Raw genomic sequence first — 25,560 nt, forward strand, 5'->3', positions numbered from 1 at the left:
AGCTAAGATGGATTTCTTGTTTTATGAGGGGCTCTCCAAAAATCAGATCCAAAATGATTATGGATCTATGGAGCATGCCTTCTCTGAGTGCATTTATCAACTCTCCGATGCAATGGTTGCTATTACAACCATCTCCGATAGCTGTCTGTCCTTAGGCCAGACCATAGCTGTGGTATCTGTGGTTAACCATGCCTAGTTTTAGGTAGAAATACTGAAGAGAAGGAGCAGTTAACACATCCTCCTGGCCATGGCTTTAAGCAGTTTTTCCCTTTCCTTTTTATAAACCTAATTCCTGACATTGGGGAAGGAGTGAAAACAGAGGAAGGGTCATAGGCTGAAGGACGGAAAAGAGACAAGATTTTTCTTGGGGTGTGGGGAGGCGGGGAGAGGGAAGACTGAGGAGATGGGCTGCACTCAAGAATAGTTGTGCTGGGTACATAGTTATGTAGGACCTTGGAGCTGAGTGGGCTGGGTTCATGGTGGGTTGTCTTGCTCAGAAAACAGTTCAGACTACTGCAGAGAATAGGAACTCTGACGCTGCATGGCAGAGTGCTGTGGAACAGGCTGGGAAAGAGACGAGTCAAGCAGTCTGGCTTCCCAACAGGTCAACTTATTCAGGAAGCAGGTCACTGCTGGAGAGGCTAGGAATCCTGAGGCTGCATGGCAGAGCAATGTGGAACTGCCTCGGGGTGGGGGCAGGAAGGGAAGGAGCCTATCTCAAATACTCCACAATCTGTCTTGCTCTGCACCACCCATGGGAGCTACAGAAATGCTCTCTGCTGCCTCAACAGTAGAGAGGTTGGGTCCAAACCAGCTCCTGGGACACTTTTAAAAAATAGCAGCAATTTATGTACCTTCTCTCCCTCTTCTCAAGAACTGGTGACTAGGAACTGCACTCAAAAGGCAGCTGTTGTTGTTTTTTATGTTTATTTATATGTTTGTTATGGTAGGGATAACCTAGAATGTGCTAGGCACTGTACAAATAGGGAGTAGCAGACAGTCCCTGCCCAGAAGAGCGTACAATCTAAATAGACAAGAAAGATGCAGGCTTAGGGGAGGGGTATGAGACTCGAGCCCAGTGAACGATATGACAACAAACATTGTGTTAGTTCCATGATATTTTTGGGGGGAGGGGTTAGTTAGAAGGGGATCAGCTAAATGGGAAGGGAAGGGAAGCAGGGTGAGGCGGTTAGGGGAGGGGAGAAGAGAGGTAAATGTTGAGTGAAGCTTAGGTGAAGAGACAGATCAGAGAGGGAGGGTTGGAACAAACAAATGAGCACATGGCAGAGAAAGTCAGAACTTTCTTCAGTTTTGACTGAAATGTCCTGAGGAGAAAAAGGTCCCTGCTTTGGCTGCTTCTGTTCTTATTGGCTGGAGTCTGTGGCTGGATCCTCTGCAGTTTTCCCCCATGGCCATGTGGAGGGGAGAGGCAAGGCACCACCTACCTGGGTCTTCATGACCCTAGAGTTTGTGGGGCAGGGTCTCCCCTACACAGTTCTGGGTCCAAGAGCATGCTGGAGGGCGGGGTGGCCCCAGCTGGTCCCCATTTTATCCCTTCCCCCACGATGTAGCAGTTCCTCCCCTTCTCCCCAGTCACCATTTCTTTTTAGGGGAGAGGAAGTAGGTTTTAAGGGTCATAAGTGTCTGTGTGTCATTGGCTGGCCCTTTAAGGAGAGTCAGGCACAGCTTTGCCTGTGGTGGACAGCTACCCCCACAAATGATCCTGATGTGGTGGGGATCAGATGGCTTGGTTCAATTATCAGACCCAGCTGGGGTGGAGTCAGATGATTTCCATAAAGGGCTGGGAGAGGTTAGTTAGGGAGAGGATCTACGGGAGGAAGGCTCCATTAAGGCTGATCCTGAAGAGATAAAGTGGCAGGAGAGAAGGAGGATCCGGTTGCAGGCCCCGGAGAGAGCCAGCACCCCAGGCACATGGCGTGGTGGAAGAGGGGAATAAGGGTCCAGTCTGTGGAGAACCAAAGTGGACAAAGGACTCCAGGGAGGAGGCCTAGAGGGTCAGCGGTTTGGGTAGATGCTAGGTTTCCAAGGACAAAGTCCTAAGGCTGAGCACTAGATGAGAAAGTGGGGTGGAAGGGTGGCCCATGAGGGAAGATGCTTTTTTGTGTTTCCTTTGGGACTATTGTTTGATTCTGATATCAAGACCCTGACAGTGGATGCTGAGATCAGGGAACACTGATGCATATTAACTTGAGAAGACAGACCCTGTGTAGAAGGGCTATAGCTAGCTAAGGACTAGAATATATGATGCTGTTTTGGAACCAGAACTGACCGGGGTCTCATACCAAACCAAGGAAGACTGAGGACCAGGAGGAAAACTGAGGTGGGAATGAGTGGTGCCATGGCAGGCCACAGAAGAGTGCTGTGGAAGCCGATTCTACCACACCATATATTGTCTAAATTGACATTCAGCTGCTACTACCAGGGCTCAGTATCCTCTCTGAAGCAGAAGTAGCCTCTGCATGGTATTATCAATGAGGCCTGTGTAACTTCTAAAGAACAGCAGCTGCATAAGCTGCTTTTTTGGGGGGTGGGTGGGATAGGTTCCTATTATAGTTACTGTACATTAATCACTTCAGCTTTCTAGGATGTACTTGCTGGTTGGCATACACAGGGGAAATTGTCAGTAGTGCTTATGCTGGGGCCTTCAGAGTGAGAGCTGTAACTTTCAGTACTCATGTTTCTTTCACCAACCCTTGAATTGCTGTATAATCAAACAGCCTAATCCTGCAAATACTTACTCATGTGAATAGTCCACATAAGGATAACTTACATGAGTAAAAGTTTGAAGAATCATGCCAAAAATATTTCCAACTGTCAGATCCAAAGCCTATTGCAGTCAGTGGAAAGGTTCCTGTTGATTTCACTGGGTTTTGAATCAGTCCTCTGTAGCAGAATGATAATGGTGGATAACATAAAGCCTACCAAGGTAAACTTCAGTATATCCTTTTGTAGGAAGGTTCGGGTGCATGGTGGATACTACATTCTGAAGTCATAAAAAATGGAAATGAAATCTGTGGCACAAAAACACCAACTCAACATGAGATTTTACTGGATGTCTACTTTGCAATACTGAATGGTAAGTTACGCACTAATAACCAAGTAAAAAATTAAACAGTATGAGATGGAAGATACCCACTCATTTAAGTTCATGTAATGCCCTATCAAATATCACATGTCTCTAGGCTTTTATAGGGCTGCCTGTCACTATAGTGTCTGGCCACCTGATAATAGTGTTAGTGAAAGGAACACTATAAGGAAGATCAGCCCCAAAGTGTAATGGCCTTTAAAAAATTTTTTTTTTAAATAAGAGTCCAAAACTACTGATGTCTGTGCTGTTTCATGATTTTTAAATAAAAGCCATTAAAAGAGTTATCTGGTTGGATTTAAATACTTCCCTCCCTGCTAGCTCACTGTCCAGGTTTGGCAATGACGACGCCAGGGACCTGGTGTCTACTGTCTGCCATAGTCCTGCGTGAGGCACAGCGTGTGGGAAGCAAGCTTACTGGATAGCACAGCTTTGTGTGCCCCCATGTGGACTGTGGAAATCAAGGAAGGAATGGCATCCTCCCTCCAGATGTGCCACCTTGAGTGGTGAGCTCTGCACCCCCTATTTGGACAATGACTAGAACAATTTGGCTGTTAAACTGCAAAAATAATATCCCTGTTCTGCCACCTTTACTACCCATGTTGAATTGGACTTTGCTGTCTGAGTGCTCCCACTGACCTCAATAGGTCTAATTCTGTAGTTAACAAGGGTGTGCACAAGGGGGGGCAAGCAGGGGCATCCCCCCAAAAATCTGTCTCCCCACAGCCCGAGGAGGGAGGCAGCTGCAGGGCATCTGGCTGCTGCCTGAGTTTCTCCCCCCATCCCTATAATCTGCAGCCAGTTGCTTCTCCGTCCCTGTTGCTAGAGTCCAATGGGTTGCCTCTGCCTTCACCCCTTGACTCACCTCAGTGGGGGGTCTGCAGAGCAGACAGAAGCTCTGGGACTCCAGCAGCCGGGAAGGAGAAGCAGCAGCTGTAGGGATCCGGGAAGGAAGAGCTTAGTCAGCAGCCAGCCACCCTGCTGCTTCCTCCCACCCCAGACTGCAGGGACACAGGGAGTGCTGCTGCCCAGGGGAACCGCTGCCTCCTCGCTGCTGGGCATCCCTGACAGAGGCATCCCGAGAAATCGGGGGCGGGGAGGTGTCACGTGAACCTTTCATTTGTGTGTGTTTAACGTGCCCCTCCAAAAGCGGCCAAATTTAAATTCCTGTGCACACCCCTAGTAGTTAAGGTACAAAACTGTGGGGCCAGTGTTCCCTTTAATTTTTTACATCCATGTGTGGAATTAATTTTGTTATGTGCACCAATTTGGAGGTGATTTGTGACACATCACCTTCATATTGGTGCACATAACAAAATTCATGTACTGGGGGTGGGGCCGAGGGGCTTGGAGAGTAGGAGGGGTCTCAGGGCTGGGGCAGAGGGTTAGGGTTCGGGGGGATGAGGGTGCTGGCTGGGGGGGGAAAGCTCTGGGGTGGGGCTGGGGATGAGGAGTTTGGGCTGTGGGAGGGGGCTCAGGGCTGGGGCAGAGGGTTGGGGTGCAGGAGGATGAGGGCTCTGGCTGGGGGTGCAAGCTCTGGGGTGGGGCTGGGGATGAGGAGTTTGGGGTGTGGGAGGGGGCTCAGGGCTGGGGCAGAGGGTTGAGGTGCAGGGGGTGTGGGTCTGGGGTGGGACCGGGGATGAGGGGTTTGGGGTGCGGGAGGGGTGGGCTCAGGACTGGGGATGAGGAGTTTAGGATGCAGGCTGATCAGGGGCTGCAGTGTGGAGAGAGGACTCTCCCCAGCCCTCTCTCGCCACAGCAGATTGGGGTACAGGGAGAGGTGCCTCGCTGCGGCAGCTCTGGCTGGGCTGGGCCAAGGGAAGAGCTTCTCTCCCCGGCAGTTCTGGCGGGCCTGGGCCAGGCTGGCAGGGAGGCGCTCCTCTCCCCCACCAGAGGCAGGTCTGCGCTGGGGCAGGTGAGGAGGGGCGCCTCTCCCCCGACCGGCCGCAGTACATCTGCGCTGGGGCAGGCAGGGAGGGGCGCCTCTCCCCGGCGCAGCCCTGAGCCCCTGCACGGTCTTAATAGGCATCTGTGCAGCTTAGAGGGAATTTAGGATGGGGCCCAAGTAATATAATGGAAAGAACATCAACACTTCTTTACAGTGTTGATTCTCAGTACGCTCTGAAAATCAGGTCCCTTTCAGGTGTCTCAAGTTGGACACCCAGAATCACTGAACACTTCTGGAAATCTTGGCTTCTAGTTTTTAATAATATAAGGCATTGGAAGTAACACGGACAAAGAAATAACTTTTTTAAATGATCACCAGTCGAATTGTAACACTTCACTAAGTTTTCCATTATAAATCAAATTCACAATAAAAATGAATAATAAACTTTAGGAGTAAAATTTTGTGGGTCTTTTTAACAAAGCATATTAAAAGACAAAAATGCTGATGTGGATACAAGAGTAACAGAAAATCTACCATAATAGAAATATAAAATAAATTGATATGCAGGAGAAGAGTGATACAAGCTTGTAATATTGGAAGACTGAATTTTGGCCTGAACCTTATCCAGCCAGTGGCTTGGAGATGGGATAGAAAACCATGTGTAAGATGAAACTTTGCCCACAAGGTCAACATTGGAGGGAATTCTTTTGCTGAGGGGAAAAATAGATTGTTGGGGCAATAGTGTTCCCATTACTTTCACGAGGACTACATTTATTTTTTTCTAATAGCCAAGAAAATAGCACTGGTAAACGTTCCCTTCTAAGGATAACACTCTTCCATTTGTATGTTGTAATGAAACCTCAAACAAATAGGAAACTACATATACAGTAACTTTTTATTTTTGCTATTCAGGTGTCATTCTGTCTAGAATATTCCTCGCCACTGGCCTGATCTAGTTCCAATTGAATTCAGTGGAACGAGTACACTGACTTTAGCAGGGAAATTCAGCCTCTAACTATAAAATAAGCAAAGGGGGCATATTATAAAAAGGAACACTCCAGTCTGGGGTGGGCTAAAGAGACTCCAGGTCCTTGGAATTTTGTGCCACAGCATCCACTAGGAAAAAGTTAGAGCTGATGGTATATGTTTTTCAGTGCCACACCTACATCCTTCATTATGGCCCTAAATCAGGAAAGCATTTAGCATGTGCTTAAGTAGTTTGCTGGATTGAGGCCTAACACAAGTGCATCAAGAGAACTTGCCCCAGCTGTGTGTTTACAGGTACTATTTTTCTCTCTTTTTGGCTCAGCCAATTACTAATTAATTTTTCATAGGCTGAGGTTTTGATTCCAGAAGAACAGATGGGCAGAAATTAAGAAGCATGAAAGATAAAGCAAGTTAACTTTTTTTAAGAGACCATATTTGAAACTGCAGAGAAAGTATTCTACATAGTCAAATGCTTGTGGAAATCCTGCAGAGGTCACTGTAACATTGTATTTCTACATAGGCAGGGGAAAACAGGCATAAAACACTAAGCTTTCAGATGCTCAACTGCCCCATCTATTACTTCAGCCTTTGTTTTTTCTGCAGTACATTTGGTGCATCACATTTTGACTCTGATCTTATGCCTGGTTTTCAGCCCGTTTGTTAAACATTTGGTTCCATAGTCTCAGTTGTGGCCCCGGCGTTATGATGATTTACAGCAATTGAGGATCTGAGCAAGACAGAGAAATATTTTTCATTGATTCATGAAAGGTGCCAGTTTGACAGGTACCAATCCCAAAGACGGAAGTCTGTTTATTTACGGACAGGTATAATACATGCAGTAGAAATGCAAGGGTTCCCCATGCTGCCCGACCAATCTGTCTTAATCTGGAACTAGAAGAACCAGCTGTAGAGGTCAGGTCACAGTTCTGTCTCTATACCAATTCATTCTTTTGGGAGCCTGCTGTGATTGCCTCCAAGAGTGTTATTGCCATTTGTGCTAGTGCTTTTGTGACATGGTCACTTGTCCATTGAGACCTGTATTCATGTCACATGGGCTACTGAAAATATCTCATACTTCTGAAATTCTGCATGCAAATACACAGTGACAAAAAAACGGTATGCTAGACCATCTATGAAGACTTCAGTAGAATTAGGAACATCATGATATTACTGAGTCAGTTTTTAAAAGGTTATTAGAACTGGATAATTTGACATTTTGATTAAAACAGCAATTTATTTGGTCTTGTGAAACTGTGTTCTTGTGAGAGAAGAAACTAATCTTGAAATGAAAAATATATAAGCATGGTGCTCTGTTTTTTTCTAAATGGGGCTGTGGAAGGCATAAATCATCTTCGTTCACATTTATCAAATAATAAAATTATAGACACTACATAATGAAATGCATTCATTAAAGAGGCACTGTGTAATGAAGCATGCTCTTCATCTCATAAAGCAGCATTTAGTTATATAGTTGAGAAAACACTAAAACTGCCACGTATGTTGCACAATTGGACTGCCTGATCCATTATGGAAGCAATACCCTAATGTTTTGTTCAATGTTATTTAATCTTTGTTTACATGTGTTTTAAGGACTTAGTGTGCTTTTTGAGAGGGCTGCAAAGTGGTGTAGGTAGTAGAGATTTTTGTAGTAAGAATATTTACTCTTTGTGATTTCACATTTTTATAAGTGCCTAGGAACTTGGATTCATGCTTTTAATAAATGAAGTTGATTTTATATAGCATCAAAAGGGCACATAGAGCTTTAGAGATGTATGAAACAGGGTCTCTGCTTTAAAGAGTTTCCAATCTAAATAGAATAAATATTGCTTTCACGCAGAGCTGACATGTGTGGTTCCAAATACCACCAACCATAAATTTAAGTATGGAGATTCTGATTCTTATTTACACAAAGATCACTGTACACCATTCTGGCAGAGTAAAGGGGCCTTAACGTAGATGTAAATTATTTTAAGGCCCCTTTGCATTGTCAGAGTGAAGTAAAGCTGCCCTTGTGCAAATAAGAGTTAAGTCCAGAGCCTCTTACATTCTGCTTTGGGGGAACACAGCACTGCACAAATTCTTATTACGCTGACACTCATGACTATTAACCACATTTCTGCTTATTCCTTTCTTCTTTGTACCTGAAGTGTGGAAGGCTCCCACTACCATCTCTTTAAAAAAAATTGTCCAAACATATGCCTGTGTGACACTCCCATCACTTCCATACCCACACTTGGCTCCTTCTCACAATACACATGAAGCATTGGAAAGCAAGTGGAAGAAATTTCTTCCAACCCATTTAGAAAGTCTTTGTGCAAGTAGTTCACACTCCTCAACACCTTTCATCTGCTGTTTCCTGAACTGACCACTTTCTTCAAGTGTCCACAGCCCATTTTTTAAAACATGGCAGTCACAGGGGACCCTGACAGTGTGGCACCTCTCATTAACAGCTGGAACTGATATTTCAGTAGCAAGTTCTAGTTAATGTAAAAATATACATATGCAATCCATGATTTTCCCTGAAGCAGGAGTTAAAATGTTCATAAGTACAGATGAACTGAAAAGACTAAATTCAGTATATAGAGTGCTTATTACATCTGGAAAACTTTCAAATGGGGGGATGGGAATGTTTGTGCTGCTGTAGTAGTGCTTCTGCACTTTATTTGAGACAGAATAAGTCAGAACATTGCTCTGGATTGCTGCGGTCTCCTCATCCTGCCTGTGCAACTGCCCACAGCTTAAGAGCTCTGTTCCTTTATCACCAACTCAGCTGCTGCAATTCCAGAAGCCTCGGATTGGTGATCTAATCTCTTCTGCTATCACAGGCAGAGTAGGAAGCAGAATGCTGATCAGAGTGGTGTGGGAAAAGTGGGGGTTGGTATCAAATGATTTACATGGGAAGGTAGATTATTGGAGAGGGAAAGTGAAATTGAGCTAGGGATGAAGAGAGCAACCAGGGAGGGGCAGAGAGATCAGCTTGAGAGAGAGGAAAAATCAAGGAAGACCAAGAGGAAAGAGAGGGAGGGAAGGAGGGGGAGCAGAATGTGTTCAAAGGAGGGGAGAGGACTGAACAAACAGACCATTGCAAGAGCCACAGGAGAACAAAGGTCTGAATTGCCAGACCTACTATAGGAAAAGTGAAATCAAAGATTAAAAACAGAACAGCCACCACTTGCTTTAGTCATGAAACTGTCCTGGTGTGTTGGGAGTGAAATTCAGATCTGTTCCATGAAGTTATATGGGGCTTTGGCCTTTGATATCAGACCCTCAGACAGATCAGTTCCCAGCTATCTTAATGGGAAATGTCATGGAAAGTGGGGCTATTTAGAGTAATCAGAAAAATTGACTTACAATGCTGACTCTTGCCGTACATTACAGAAAGGAATACAGGTGATGTGGCAAATTGAAGCAATCCATAAAGTTCAACCGGAGAAAATACCTCCTTGCAAGTGGTAGATAGAATTAATGCTGCCATCTGTTGCCAGAGAGCTCTCTGCAGGTCTCACAGCCAGCCCTTTCTGGAGTTGGACCCCTCATTGGGGCTAGGCTCTTTCAGTTTGGGAGCAAAAGGGCTACATTTAGCTTTGCTCAAATGAGGTTGCTGGACATTCTCCAGAGGGGTTATGTTACCGATCTATGCAAGTATTTCCGGACCAACTTTATCTGATTCCCACTCTTATCCATCATCTACTTCAGATCAGAGTATTACAACCCTGGCTCCCTCCTATTTCTAGCCTCAGAGAACCAGGGACAAGCAGAGCAGGGCCTTGTCTGACATGGCTAAGTTTCTAATGGAAACTTGTCTTCAAAGCATTCCTATTTTACCATTTCAGACCATTTTAAAGTTTTACAGATGGATGACAGTCTTTCTTTTCTCATCCCAGCTTTGATAATTACCATTTGATGTTACATGTGCTCCCAGGGATGTCTCCAGGATCATGGTAGCAATAATTCTGATTTTAAGGAAGAAAGAAATTAATTTTCCTTCCAAGAAAAAAAATTCTGATCAGGTTTCTGTACAGGGAGAAAGCTTAAGCAAACACACACACACATACAGTTCATAGAATCATAGAATATCAGGGTTGGAAGGGACCTCAGGAGGTCATCTAGTCCAACCCCCCGCTCAAAGGAGGACCAATTCCCAACTAAATCAGGGATTCAGGACGAACAGAGACACATGGTGCCATGGATGTCAGTCACAGGCCTGGGCTGAGGTTGACTGCTATCCAGGGCCGGCGCAACCCATTAGGTGACCGCTAACATTTGGGAGGCAGCAACCGCGGCGGCCGGATCTTCGGCCGCCCCGGTCATCGTTGGTATTTTGGGGGTGGGAACTTCCGCTGCCTTTGTCGGGAACGGCATTTCGGGGGCAGGACCTTCCACCGCCTCTGTCGGGGGTGGCATTTCGGGGGCAGGACCTTCCGCCACCTAGGGTGGTAAAAAAGCTGGCGGCACTCCTAATGCTATCAGGTACAAGGTCTCATCTCAGAAGGTTAACAAAGATGACAATGGCCATAGTGGAAAACAAGTGGTGGCACAGAAACCAATTCTTATTGGAGTCCGTGGGAATTGGGATTATATACCCAGGCAAACTTCAATGATCCAGTGTTCATATGATTCCTATCCAGTATTTCTGGGTATCCCCTCTGCATGTTACCAGTTGGCACAGATATAGCTCTGTATAATCTCTGATCCAATAACTGGTGAATGCAAAGAATTAGATTTTTTAAGGGCTCTCCCCAGGTCGTTGTAAGGCATATTGGCATAGAGCTTAGTATAGCAGCATGCAGAAGCCAGCATTTAAATTGTCCATGCTTTATTTCTCCTGTGGATAAAAATCCAGGTCTGATAACCTGGCCATATAGAAGTCAGAGAGAGATTTTCCAATGACTTTATTGGGGCCTAGGAGTTCCTGTGATGTTACACTCCATATTCTTTATGAAAATATGCTTATGATATAGATTTGACATAGCTGAGATATACTTCATGCAAGATGGCTCATGTAAGATATCATTGGAAAGGTTATGATTTACTGAATGTGATTATCCAGTTTGTATGCATGTACCATTTCTGTATCTAAAGTTAGGAATATGGACTATGTGTATTGGGAAGCCACCCACCAGACAACAGCAGTCAGATCTGATGGGCCATTAGTAAGAAACAACAAGACTGTGAAGATAGTAATCTCTCTCCCTCCTAAGGGATGTCCTGAGACATAACTGTGACACTACTAGGTCAGGTGATCTTGTCTAGGGTGACCAGGTGTCTGGTTTTCGACAGAAACATCCGGTCAAAGAGGGACCCTAGCGGCTCCGGTCAGCACCACCGACCGGGCTGTTAAAGGTCCTGTTGGCGGTGCTGCGATGCTAAGGCAGGCTAGTCCCTACCTGTCCTGGCACCATGCTCAGGGTCGGCTCTAGGTTTTTTGCTGCCCCAAGCAAAAAATTTTTTGAGAGCTCCCCCCCCGCCCCTGCGCACTTTTTTTTGGCTTTTACACATGTTTGCACTTTGCAGTTTTGTTTTGACTGTTTAAAATTAAAAAAAAAATGAAAACAGAGAATTTGTAGTTAGTGAAATAAAATAATTTCCTACTAGTGTAATTTTAACATTTAACAAAAACACAATTACAAACAATTTGAGTTCAACTATACACTGTAATGAAAAACGTTAGTGTCTTCCAGTTTCTCATAAATTAAATGAATTTATATGAACTGAATTTTTCTGGTTTTTATACTTGTGTAGTCTTTTAATAAGTCAGTGAAATCTAATTTTTTTGCAATAGTACTTTCAATTGAAATTAATGCCAGTCCTGACATACGATTTTGAGACATGGTGGACCTCAAATAACTTTTTAATAATTTCAGTTTTGAGAAACTGCGCTCACCAGAAGCCACTGATACTGGTTATGTTAAAAGAATGCATAATGCTATAGCAGTGTTTGGAGTAAAAAAATCATTTCTTGCTATAAATCTAATACTTTTAGAGGAGAAGTTTTAGGACCTATTAGCTCAGGTAAAGCTATTAATTCATCATACAATTCTACTGCATCAATGTCAGCAGTGTTATCAGTACTGAGCGCTAAATGTAGGTCTTGGCACTGCTTCATGAGGTCTTCTTTGGAAAACTGATTTTTAATATTTCCAATATCGTATAAAAATTCGAAAGTTTCACAATGACCATGCAACTGACAAAATCTTTCTTCAATGGAAGTTATAGCTACATCCAAAATACAATAGAAACATTCAACCTTAAACCTTTCGTTTGGATCGAGAATAGGATCATCATGAGCCTCATAACAAAACTGTCTTGTTTTTTTCCGAGGACGAATGAATTTTTGAGGTGCAAACGTTGGTTCAAAATCAAGATCCTCTGCTATTGTTGTTGCTTCTTTGACAGTTTCTTCAAATCCTTCATCTGAACAGTATTTTTTTAAATATTCCAGCGTTTTATTCAAAATCATCTTTGCCTCGGATATGTCTATGGTTATGTTCTGCATAACTTCGCTGGTCAAATTAATTTGATTTAGAATATTGTGCCAAATAACCGTGCAACATGAAAATTGAAACTGCATCATTTTCTGAGCCAATGTTTCAGCTTCATGTCGAAATGAAGGATCAGACGACAAGTCCTGGCTTATTTCGAATAGAGCATCGTAAATCTCTCCTGATGAATATCGGAATGGTCTAATAGCTTCTATCCTGCTTTCCTATCTAGTTTGACTCAGAGGTTTAAGTGTGAGTTTTTGTTCAAGATGCTTCTTCAAGACTGCCCAACGGTGTGTGGAAGCACTAAAAAAGTTGTAAATTGCTTGCACTGTGGTAAAATATGAAACGGCATCTTTAGATGATTTGGCGGCATCGCTGACAACCAGATTGAGTGAATGTGCATGGCAAGGAATGAAAAAAGCTCGATTGTTTAAATTCAATATTCTTTGCTGTACACCTGCATGTCGTCCTCGCATGTTTGAGCCATTATCGTACCCTTGGCCGCGATATTTTCTAAAGTTATTCCATATTGTTCCAATCTCTGTAGAATTACATCTGTGAGGGCTTTCCCAGTAGTTTCATTCACTGGTATAAATTCTAGAAAGTGTTTACAAATTTTCACTTCTGCATTTTCATCAATTTTCAGAAATCGTAAAACTATTGACATTTGCTCAGTTTTGCTCAGATCTTGAGTACAATCAATTATAATTGAGTAATATTTGGCATGTTTCAAATTCAATAAAATTTCATTACGCACTCCATTAGAAATTAATTCTATTATCTCATTTTGTGTATTTTTACCCAAATAATGGGTGTGAATCTCTCCATCTTTCACTCTTCGTATATGCTCAGCCATAACATTATCAAATTTTGCCAATAACTCAACCAATTTTAAGAAATTTCCATTGTTATTCTCCTATAAAATATCCGAGGATCCACGGAATGCGAGGCACTGTTTGGCTAGGAAATTAATGATTGCCAGTAAATGTTCCAACACTGCTTGCCAACGTAGAATTTCTGAATTTAGTTGACGTTGCTGTACCGCATCGATTGTTGTACCGGTTTGACAGCTCAATCCAATTTGTCAATGAGCATAAATGATTTTTTGATGTTCTTTCAAATGCTGATGCAAATTTCGCCAGTCATTAAAACCTGCAGTTGCCAGAAAAATGTCCGAGTTACAGAACAGTTTGCAGCAAAAACAAAAAACTACATCTTTGGTCTGTGAATACACTAACCACGATCTATTAATTTGTTCCCCATTTTTCATTTTTTTCTTCATACTGGATGGCATAAATAGACAATTCGACTCATTAAATGGATATTCAAATGTAGGATCTAGTTTTGATGGACCTTTTTTCGCAATAATAATTCGCATTGTATCAGTAATTATTGTCGGCCATGTACTTGGATAACAGTTCTTCATTTCTGGACTCTTCAGCTGAAGTAATAAATCTTTGGATTGTGATTGTTCGTCTTTATCAGTTAGTGAAGATAATCTTTGGTCAGATTGTTGTTCATCTTTATCAATTGATAAAGGTAATCTTTGGTTCGATCAGTCTTCATCAGTTGATGAATAATCACCTTCAGTGCATTGCTTAGAGCTTTCTCCTTGATTATCGACTTTTTTAAAATACTTTTTTGAAGTACAAGATAGTTTTTCTAATTCTTTTTGCCATTTCTCTCTTTGTTGCCAGTAAGCAGCACCAGAAAGTCATTTGCGTTTGTCCCGGCATTTTAGCCCTATAACCACTGGCACCAATGCAAAACGGAAATTAGTGCGAATGGCGCCGATAGGGCAGCACAGTACACACACGTAATCGTGATTTGATATTTTTCACGTCACACTCCTATTGCACTACTTTACTTGCCGTAGGTAAGGCGCTAGTCATTGGGGCGAGAGCGCTCCCCACGAGCTCGGATACACACTGGACCCAGCCCTGCTGGCGTTTTCCCAGCGCTAAGGCTGCCCAGCTGGGAGCCCGAGGGGCATGCAATGGAGGGAGCTCTGTGGCTGGAGGAGCCAAGGAAGAGGTGCTGGGCTTGCTGGGCAGATGCTGCCCCTCTCTGCCAGGTCGCTCGCCCCCTGCAGGAGGGGAGGCAGAAGGAGACTCCAGACACTGGAGTGCTGTGAGGGGCTGGGGAGGGAGGCAGCAGCCTCTAGGGCTCCAGCAGGCAGAAGCTCCCCAGGGATCCTGGGGACACTCCCGCCTGGCCCGACTCTTACCTTGCTGCGGATCTGGCCTGAGGTGGAATCATCTTCGGTCACCGCCGCTCCCAGGGCCAGGGGTTGGGGCTGCTGCTGTATCCCAGCCCTGCTCATCCTTGGGCTTCGCCTTGGCCCTGACACGAGCTGGGCTCAGCCTGGGCTGCGGCTCCTCAGAGCAGTCAATATAGTACATTTTGCAAACAATAAACTTGCTCAGGGGAAAAAAAGGTTAGGTTAAAAAAATTAGTGTCATTCTAACACTGGGATCCAAAGTCACACCTTTAGCACTGTTACATTTTACACGTGGTAGACTGACTTTTACATATTTGAAATTTGAACACTTCTTTTAGTGGCTTCCTGATTATACATAAATATAATTGTAAATGTTTACACTTTTTTTAAGTATAGGAGTGACATTGGACTGTAGTCAGTGTTGTGCTGTACTTCTATGGTAAGAAAGGACAACAAACACTTTTCAAGGAAATATTCTATTGCTCATTTCAAGAGAAAAATCAACAGTTAACATGTTTTCTACTGATCATTTTTGAACAATGTAGGAATAGTCCTGTGACAGATAGGGCAACTTTCTGCAATGTCTTTGGGAGACTATATTATATTAAGTGTGTGAATTATTTTTGTATCATTGTGGGCCAGGGATTGTATGTACTGCATGAGTGGGGGAAGGTTACCAAGCTGCTCCAGGAAGTGAAAACAGTAGGGGATGATCAAGGCAAATTCACATGAACTTGAACAGCTTTTAAGGGAGTATTGCTCATGAAATAGGAAATGAACACGATCCCATTGTCTCCAAAGTGCTATCTTTGTTTTGTTTCTTTTATTCAAAGTAAAAGATAAGACCTAATTTCCTTCTCTGGCAGCCAACCAGACAATTTGGCAGTCTCCCAAAGTGAATACTTTTGAAGGGAAATTAAACTAACCCCCCTAACAACTGATCAGAACAATGTATGTGGAGGGAAGGAAAGGATAAGGGGTGGGGGGTATCACATGAACTCTTCTAAACAATGGAAGAAAAGTTCTGTTGACTTAGGGCTGGATTATGATACCCTTACTTATAGTGAATCAGTGGAACTACTTGTGGATTAAAAGATGTTGCTTAACAATATTAAAAAAGGGTATCAGAATCTATACTTTGTGGAGTACAAATGACATGTCAACATCCTATCAGGAAAGTGACCATGTGGTCCTATAGGAGGTGGAATTAAACTTCACATAGCACTCATGCTTTAAACACAAACATAATTAAGACATCATCAATTAAATACCTTTTCAAATTTGATTGGAAAACTGAGATTCAGTTTCCTACATCTCCAAATGGTAGTTTGTTCCTTAACTGAGAAACATAAATTGTTCCTTAGTTTGTGAATATGCTAAAGATAGTGCCCCAAATATCTCTAACTTATATTTGAAGGATACAGAAAATCAGAATGTGATCTTGATGCTGTAATTCTGATGATCTTGAAACTAATGCAATTTAATTATAGAAATAACTAAAAATCAATTTGTGTCCAACTTGCTTATTAGCTATTACTTAAGTTCATAAAACCTTTGATGCCATGAAGTTAGATGATCACTTCCCAACACTGGTATTTTCAATTACTATAATAAACGGTTTCTTTTCTATGAAACTGATTTCATGCCTTTTGGCTATTTCTAATTTATTTTTCCCCCCAACTATCAAGATTCGGATTGCAGAAGCTATTACAGGAGGGCTTCTCTCCAAGGTGCATGTCATTCACATCAGGACACATGCAGCAGCCTGTCACCCATGAAAAGTGCTCTCAGCGTGCAAGAAAAAGAACTAAGGTATTGTACTTAGTAAAATCAAACATGTAGAGTGGCATTTATTGTCACTGGATAGCATTTAGTGTGTGTGTGTGTATGATATAATCAAGGATATAATCTGCAATTTATGTAAGGCCTTATGTTTCCATCATTAGGGTGATAGATTATAGGGATCTGCTATTCTCCCTATCAGTAGGAAGGTCAGGAAACCTACAGTACGGAACAGAAGTGTCTCCATAAAGCAATTAGGACTGTCAAGCAATTAAAAAAATTAATCACAATTAATCGCACGATTAATTGCACTATTAAACAATAATAGAATATAATTTATTTAAATTATTTTTGATGTTTTCTACATTTTCAAATATATTGATTTCAAATACAACACAGAGTACAAAGTGTACAGTGCTCACTTTATATTTATTTTTGATTACAAGTATTTGCACTGTAAGAAAACAAAAGAAATAGTATTTTTCAATTCACCTAATACAAGTATTGTAGTGCAATCTCTTTAGCATGAAAGTTGAACTTAAAATTGCAGAATTATGTACAATAAAACTGCATTCAAAAATAAAACAAGGTAATCTTGTTAAGCCTGCAAGTCCATTCAGTCATAAGAACATAAGAATGGCCGTACTGGGTCAGACCAAAGGTCCATCCAGCCCAGTATCCTGTCTACTGACAGTGGCCAATACCAGGTGCCCCAGAGGGAGTGAATCTATGATCAAGTGATCTCTCTCCTGCCATCTATCACCACCCTTTGACAAACAGAGGCTAGGGACATCATTCCTTATGCATCCTGGCAAATAGCCATTAATGGACTTCACCTCCATGAATTTATCCAGTACTCTTTTAAACCCTGTTATAGTCCTAGCCTTCACAACCTCCTCAGGTAAGGAGTTCCACAAGTTGACTGTGTGCTGTGTGAAGAAGAGCAGTCCTACTTCTTGTTTAGCTAATCACTCAGACAAATGTAAAAAGTTTGTTTACATTTGAAGGATATAATGTTGCCCGCTTCTGGTTTACAATGTCAACTGAAAATAAGAACAGGCATTCTCATGGCACTGTTGTAGTCGGCGTCGCAAGATATTTACGTACCAAATGCGCTAAAGATTCATATGTCCCTTCATGCTTCAACCACCATTCCAGGGGAGATGTGTCCATACTGATGACGGGTTCTGCTCAATGACGATCCAAAGCAGTGCAGACTGACACATGTTCATTTTCATTATATGAGTCAGATGCCACCAGCAGAAGGTTGATTTTCTTTTTTGGTGGTTCGGGTTCTGTAGTTTCTGCATTGGAGTGTTGCTCTTTTAAGACTTCTGAACGCATGCTCCATACCACGTCCCTCTCAGATTTTGGAAGGCACTTCAGATTCTTTAACCTTGAGTCAAGTGCTTTAGCTATCTTTAGAAATCTCACATTGGTACCTTATTTGCGGTTTGTGAAATCTGCAGTGAAAGTATTCTTAAAATGAACAATGTGTGCTGGGTCATCCTCTGAGACTGTTATAACATGAAATATATGGCAGAATGCGGGTAAAACAGAGCAGAGGACATACAATTTTCACCCAAGGAGTTCAGTCACAAATTTAATTAACACATTATTTTTTTTAAATGAGCGTCATCAGCATGGAAGCATGTCCTCTGGAATGGTGGCCAAAGCATGAAGGCCATATGAAAGTTTAGCATATCTGACATGTAAATACCTTGCAATGCCAGCTACGAAAGTGCCACACAAATGCCTGTTCTCACTTTCTTGTGACACTATAAACAAGAAGAGGGCAGCATTATCTCCTGTAAATGTAAACAAACTTGTTTGTCTTAGCAATTGGCTGAACAAGAAGTAGGACTGAGTGGACTTGTAGGCTCTGAAGTTTTACATTGTTTTGTTTTTGAGTGCAGTTATGTAACAAAACAAAATATACATTTGTAAGTTCCATTTTCACAGCAAAGAGATTGCACTACAGTACTTGTATGAAGTGAATTGAAAAATACTAATTTTTTGTTTATAATTTTTACAGTGCAAATATTTGTAATAAAAATAATATACACTTTGATTTAAAATACAAAATACAATATACATGAAAATGTAGAAAAACATCCAAAATATTTAATAAATTTCAACTGGTATTCTATTGTTTAACAGCATGATTAAAATAGTGATTAATTGTGATTAATTTTTGTGAGTTAACTGCGATTAACTGACAGCCCTAAAAGCAATACTATACTTTTGCAACATCCTGATTTCTTAATATGCACACCATAGACAGTGGATCCTCAGTGGTCTGCAGTGGGGGTGCAGTCTGTGAAAATATAGGAGTTAAAGATAATCCAGCTTTTCACATGGGACCTATTTTTTAATTTCCTATAAAATAAAAATATTGCCTATTGCCTGAAGCAGCAATAAAATATGGATGGGTGGTGTTCATAGAAAACAGCATAGGTTCATACTTGTGTGATATGAATGACAAAACCCTTTCTTACATTTTTTTCAATGACATTTTTACATTTCAGAATTAGAGTATCCTAAAGGTTGTACAATTGATTAGCTTCTCTATGTACTTTGATAGAGGAGAATTAGTAAAAGTAATTTCTCTCCCATAAAATTGGTTTTGCAATTCAGCAGCTCCTTTTCTCCCATGTATAATTAGACCTCAGTTTTATACTCTGTAGGGGTATGTAAATCAAAAATGGAGTGAGCTTTAAAATATGCAGGCACAATACAGACTGAACACAGTCAAAGTGCATACCGATATTCAGTCATAATACAAGGACAGATGGAATTTTGGGTCCTGTTAATTTTACTGTTTAACAAGGGCCAAATCCTGAAGTCTTTAGTCCTTCCTCACTGAAATCATTGAGGGGTGAAAGCTTGGTTCCTATTGACTTCAGTGGGACCAGGATTTCACCCTGAGAGTTTTGCTTTAGGGAGGAGTTAATGATGATAAAAGTACAAGATCACTTCTGATTTCTTGGTATACACAAAAAGTCCACTGAAATCAATGAGAGGTTTTATTTATATAAGGAATACAGGATCAGACTCTAAGTACTTACAGGCACACATCTTGACATAGAAAATTTCAGCCCTAGCAGTTAAAGTTTGTTAAAGTTATAAGCTACTTGAAAACAGGGTCTAATAATGGAAAATGTCAGGTAACCTTAACCATAGGCATCACTGTACACCATCCATAATATATCTCATTTTTATCTCAGTGAAATTAAACATTTAAAATACATCTGATGAATCAGAACCATATCTGAATCAGGTCAAATCATTTTGCAGGATTTTAGCTGCTTATTTCTCACTGATTTCACTAGAGTTCCTTGGTTAAAACTCCGCAACAGGGAACCACTGGACGCAGTTGGGAGTGACTCCTGTTATGTGATTGGGAGGGTTCCCTTCAGAAACCTGACCACAGGGGCTAGGAAATAAAGTTTCCATTTCCTGCCAGCACTCCTGTGTGTGAGGACCTCCTTGTTACAAACACTATTGGACTACCAGGGACTACTATCCTAAGGATCCTATACATCATGACTTATCTTCATCACAGTTACTATATAACAGAGGATTTACCCTAGCTTTATGCCACATTGTGCTTCTATGAACACCAGGGCCAGGGCCCTGGAAACTGGAGAACTATGGCACTAGAAAGCTGCTGCAACTATCCCTTTACAAAGGCCTTGGAAGTAGCCAGATCATTTGCCCTCAGGAGCTGCAGAAATTACAGTGCTACAATATTTAAATAAGCAAATTTGATTTCAATGTAAATACCCATATCTAGTAAGTGAAAGCAACTCAGTAGCAACCTCTGCACTTCCCTGACCCAGCAGCTATGATTGTAATCAACCTTTATGTTGGTCTTGCAATAGTGGGGTGGAGGCTCCTTATTCCTTCCTCTTACTGCATGGCCATATAAGGAGTAGTCGCAGTCTAGCCCCGGGTTATGAATAGGGCCCTACCAAATTCATGGACGTATCATAGACCATGAAATAAACCCTCTTCTGTGAAATCTAGCTATTGGAGGGGAAGCAGAGGGGCAGCCCTGGCCCTTCCTGCAGCCGGAGGAGGTATCCGGAGGTGAGGCTGATCTCCCCTGAAAGCAGACAGGCAGGGGAAGAGCAAGTCCTGTCCCTCCCCAGCCTGGCTAGAACTAGCAGCTAGGAGCCCCCAGCTGGAGCACTCCCAGCAACACAGGGTTGGTCAGACCCACCTCCCCATCCAGGATCCTCCTCCGGCTGCAGGAAGCGCCATGGCTGCTGCCTTCAAAGCCCAGCTCTGGCAGTGTAGAAGTGAGGATGGCAATCCTGCAACTGCCCTACAACAGATTTGAGCTCCCCCCTCCACAACCCTCTTTTGGGTCAGGACCCCCACGGTTACAAAACATCATCATAACACAAGAACTAGGGGTCACCAAATGAAATTAATAGGCAGCAGGTTTAAAACAAACAAAAGGAAGTATTTCTTCACACAACGCATGTTCAACCTGTGGAACTCTCTGCCAGAGGATGTTGTGAAGGCCAAGACTATAACAGAGTTCAAAAAAGAACTATATAAATTCATGGAGGATAGGTCCATCAATGGCTATTAGCCAGGATGGGCAGGGATGGGCTCCCTAGCCTCTGTTTGCCAGAAGCTGGGATTGGGCAACAGGGGATGAATCACTTGGTAATTACCTGTTCTGTTCATTCTCTCTAAAGCACCTGGCATTGGCAACTGTTAGAAGACAGGATACTGGGCTAGATGGACCTTTGGTCTGACCCAGTATGGCCATTCTTATGTAACACTGTGAAATTTCAGATGTAAACATCTGAAAATATAAATTGACTTATTTTTCAAATACTATGGCTGTGAAATTGACCAGAATGGACCGTGAATTTGGTAGGGCCCTAGTTATGAAAGAAGCCTGTATAAAAGTGAAAAACATACAATACAAGGCATACAAATTCCAGACCCTGCCTCAAACTTCAAACTATACCCCAGTCCATCAAAGGGAAATGCGTGATAGGAACAGTGGATTTTGCAAATATTTGCTTTATGTCTATATGTTATATAAACTTCTGTACTGTATAAGATAACAGTTAATAGAGCAATAAGATACTAAATTGCAAAGCCCAGAGCAGCATAAAATTGAAAAGCACTAATGGAACAGTCCTGGGTTTATTTTCCTCTATATTTTCAAAAGTCGAGAATCCTACTTGATGTAAGCGTTGCAGTTAATAGAAATGCACAAATTAGTTCAAGCTTGTTTCTAGGAACAGAAATTGATTTTGAAGTTGTCTGTAATGCAACTGTGCTTGACACTCACAAGGCGTTAATTAGATGACAGAATTTATTTTAATAATACATATAGATTTGTGCTTCCAGCATATTTTACCTATGATTTGCTGATCCTTGACCAGAATCTGTGTTGCAATGTATATGTCACAAAAAGCCCTGCTAACTGTTATTTTTCCTGCTACGTTAGCTTTGGTGCCTTGTGGGAGTTAAACCCACATGACCAGGGTCTGGTAGAAAGGGGCAGGTTCTCTTCTGCTTTGCTTATCGTATAGGGGTGGGGAGGAGGAAGACACCAGGGATCCAGTTTTGGCTCCCCAATTCTCAGGGCCATTCCTGAACATGCTTAGAGCTGCTTCCAGAGATTTCCAAGTTCTACCTCTGGCATAAGGTCCTTAATGAATCCTATACCAGTGGAGAATTGCCTTGCTGAGCAGAGCTCAAATACACGTATTCCCTCCCTTGATTTCCTTTCCATCCTGGAAGTGTGATACCAGGACTGACTGCGGCATGGATGCACCATCAAAGAGTTTTTCCCTTTGACAGGGGAATTCCCTCCTGGACATTTGCAGCTCATCTAACTGGCACAACAGAGCTGTAACCCATCTTCAGAATCTGGCCCTATGTGCTAAGTTTGGTAGTTTTTTTTTTAAAGAAATACATAAAAGAGATTGGCATCTTTTATTAGAGCATGAGTAGGCTTCCCTCCCTCCTCCTTCCCAGCAATCAGCCAACATGCCTTATTCCCAATCTTGACAGAACACCACTAGAAATGAGATCACTCAGTTCTCAGCCTCTCAGCTAAAACTGCCAGCAAGGTTACAGATTAGTATTTGTTGTGGTGCTAGCTTTTGTGGCCTGTTATCCATGGAAAAATACTGAATCCACCAGCCTCTTTCAAATGGGCCACTAAACAGTCATCCGTTGGCCACACCTGCAATCACTAGAAGAGCTGCTTAGTCAATATTTATTGGATAATTTATTTGACATTATTTCTTATATAAAATATCTGATGAATGTTTGTTCAATTATTCACCTGTCTCTAGTCACTGCCAATCTGTTTATCTCTTTCACTAAAAAATGTGATGAATCTTAAAAACAGAAAATATGTAGATATTTTGTTCTGTGTATAGCTTGGTGCTGTTTACTCTCCTTTCTAATTAAATAGCAGAGGGACTGCATTTAACTTTGAAAAATGTATGCACAGCGGTACTTTCTAGTGTTGTATTTTATCATTGATCTATGCACATTTCTAGGGCCAAGTTCTGCTCTCAAGTATACATACCCAGCTCCAAATGACTTCCCAAAATAAGGTCAACTTGGGCAGCAGCTTCCCAAAAGTGTCTCATGCTGGCAGTTTGAGTTTCTGTCTGCAAAGAAGTTCTTTGATAGAAGTTCATTTTGCATAATTTTGAATGGCTGAAGTATGATTCCAAGTTTGGTATGCTGTTATGGAACTGTCAGAGCAGACAGTTTTCATGAATGAGGGGCTATTAGCAATATGTTTGGAGGTAACTTAAGTGAACAAGCCCAAGATTTTATTTTGCAGTGTTTTTGTAGCCATGTTGGTCTCAGGATATTAGAGAGACAAGGTGGGTGAGGTAATCTCTGTTATTTGGACCAACTTCTGTTTGTGAAAGAGACACGCTTTTAAACATACAGAAAGCTCTGTGACTCTAATCTCCAACAATTCTGTCTCTTCTTTGCGAGTTGAATAAATGTTTCTTTATTTAAAGTGGGGTTATTGACTGTTCTGGCTTGTAAGACCTTTAACTCTGTACCCGAGTCAGGTTCTCAGTTAAAGCTGTGGACCACAGAGACCAGGATCGGCTCCAGGGTTTTTGCCGCCCCAAGCGGCGCAAAAAAAAAAAAAAAAAAAAAAGCCGCGATCCGAGCGGGAGTGAAGGACCGTGCCGAATGGCCACCGAATAGCTGGACGTGCCACCCCTCTCTGGAGTGGCCGCCCCAAGCATCTGCTTGGCAAGCTGGTGCCGGCAGCTGTCCCTGACAGGGTCCCAACATATAGAATGAAGTCAGCAATTTGATTCTAACTATACCAAAGTCTGAGAAAGGAGACTAGTCTTGAGGGGATCACTCCTGCCATTGCATCTAATGGTGATCTCTACAGTTGCTACAGGGTATTCAGTCTCCTCTTTGACTACAAAGTATTTACTTAGACAGATTGCCACATTTTTTGGATTTCTGCCAGAGAGGAAAATTAGTTCTTATCTGTTTGCTTTGAACAAGCAATACGACTGTGGAATAAATATATGATAAAGATAACTCCACTGGTCCCTGCTCCCTGCTTCTTAACAGCTGTTTCCCCTCTTTTCAGTCCAATTTTAACATAGGAAAGACATACTTTATGGGCACTTGACACTGTCAAAAAGATATTTGTACAGAAGAAGGATACAGTTGGAAAACTCATTAAGAAATATACGGCGTATCGACAATTGGCATGTGTAGTGCTCTCAGGCACTCTGTGTTGAAGCCAAGTGCTTGATGGACACTCTCACGGGAGGGGTAGCTCAGACATGAAAATAAAGAAAGTGACGTTTAACACACAAGTTTTGCAGTCACTCAAAGACATGGATAACCAGCTTAAGATGTATAAACATTGACAGCTGCCTCCTCCTATGAAGTACACACCCTTTTCAGGTGGAGCAAAGAGAAAAAATATCGTCTCTGAACACTGTTAGGGAATAAGTGAGTTAATGAAAAGATCATTTAGTTCTCAGATACAGTCAATAACAAGTGTGCAGGCACAGGATGTTATAGAGTGATCCTGGGCCTGTTTACACTGGTTAACACATTCTTGATCAACATTCGTGGAAAATATAGGTGATAGCTGCCAGTGATGTGGCATCTGAGAGTTGTCTCCTATGTATTTTCTTAGTACATGTCCAATCATTAGCATGTCATCTGGCTGACACCTAATTTCCTGCAGAGATATGAGCCTCCCTGAACAGATTTAGCTAAAGGAACAAGTCTGAGCCTCCATATCCAATGCTACAGAGCCCTGAATTTCCCCTGATTATGACAGATAATTGCATTAAGTTTAAATGCACTTTTGGAATTGATCACTCCATATGGGCATCCAAAATACAAAAAACTAATTCAAAAACTGTATTCCAAACATCAGTGAGCAAGAAAAGAAGAATAATCATAATGAAATTGATTAATGCAGGATAAAGCTTACTGTTTATTCAAAGTAAGTGCATTTGGACTCAGACTGAAGATACATAAGTGAAGAAAACACAAGAAAGTGGGGAATTGCATTAGACTGGGTTTTCTATATGATTTTGTTGAGCCTAAAATGGAGTTGCACTCTGGAACACGCACGCTATCTCTGGAGCAAGGTCTGCTCTTAATTCCAATAGTGTAAATATGGAGTAATGTCACTGAGGCCATTGGTCTCAGATACATACTAGAATATTGTGCCCCTGTAAGACATGGTGCTACTTGAGTTTTGCTGCAGCAACTTTTCAAAGATTTCAGTGTGTATCTAGGAATGAAAGGCACCATCTGCACAATATATACAGAGGAATGGGAAAGAGAAAAAAAGTGGAATGGGAAATATTTTTATTTAGAGCATTGAGGAACAGTGGATCGACCCGCTGTAGGTAATTTTAAGTTTCCAAATAACTTGAAATAGGTGTAACTGATGACTGTGATAAGAAATTGAATTACTGTGGCTTATACTCTATTATACAATTAGAAATTAGATTTTCCTTTTATACATTATACATATTTTTGTGGATGTCTGTTTAGTGTATGAATAAAATATTTCTGAATATTTTGA

The 25,560-nt window shown here is 41.9% G+C and overlaps 1 protein-coding gene across 3 annotated transcripts in view; it reads left to right on the top strand.

Moving 5' to 3' along the window:
- LOC101952090 (protein unc-13 homolog A-like) overlaps nt 1-25,560 on the top strand; it is a 122,705-nt gene that overhangs the window by 23,885 nt on the left and 73,260 nt on the right. For all 3 annotated transcript variants that reach the window (XR_010590712.1, XM_005305080.3, XM_065558179.1), the window contains exons 5-6: nt 2,974-3,097; nt 16,376-16,499. Coding sequence is in view for 2 of the 3 variants with exons in the window: in XM_005305080.3 (XP_005305137.2) it covers nt 2,974-3,097; nt 16,376-16,499 (248 nt within the window). In the remaining variant the exon portion in view is untranslated. The remainder of the gene's footprint in view (nt 1-2,973; nt 3,098-16,375; nt 16,500-25,560) is intronic.

Source organism: Chrysemys picta, chromosome 10 (assembly GCF_011386835.1).
Source record: "Chrysemys picta bellii isolate R12L10 chromosome 10, ASM1138683v2, whole genome shotgun sequence".
Taxonomy (NCBI): Eukaryota; Metazoa; Chordata; order Testudines; family Emydidae; genus Chrysemys; species Chrysemys picta.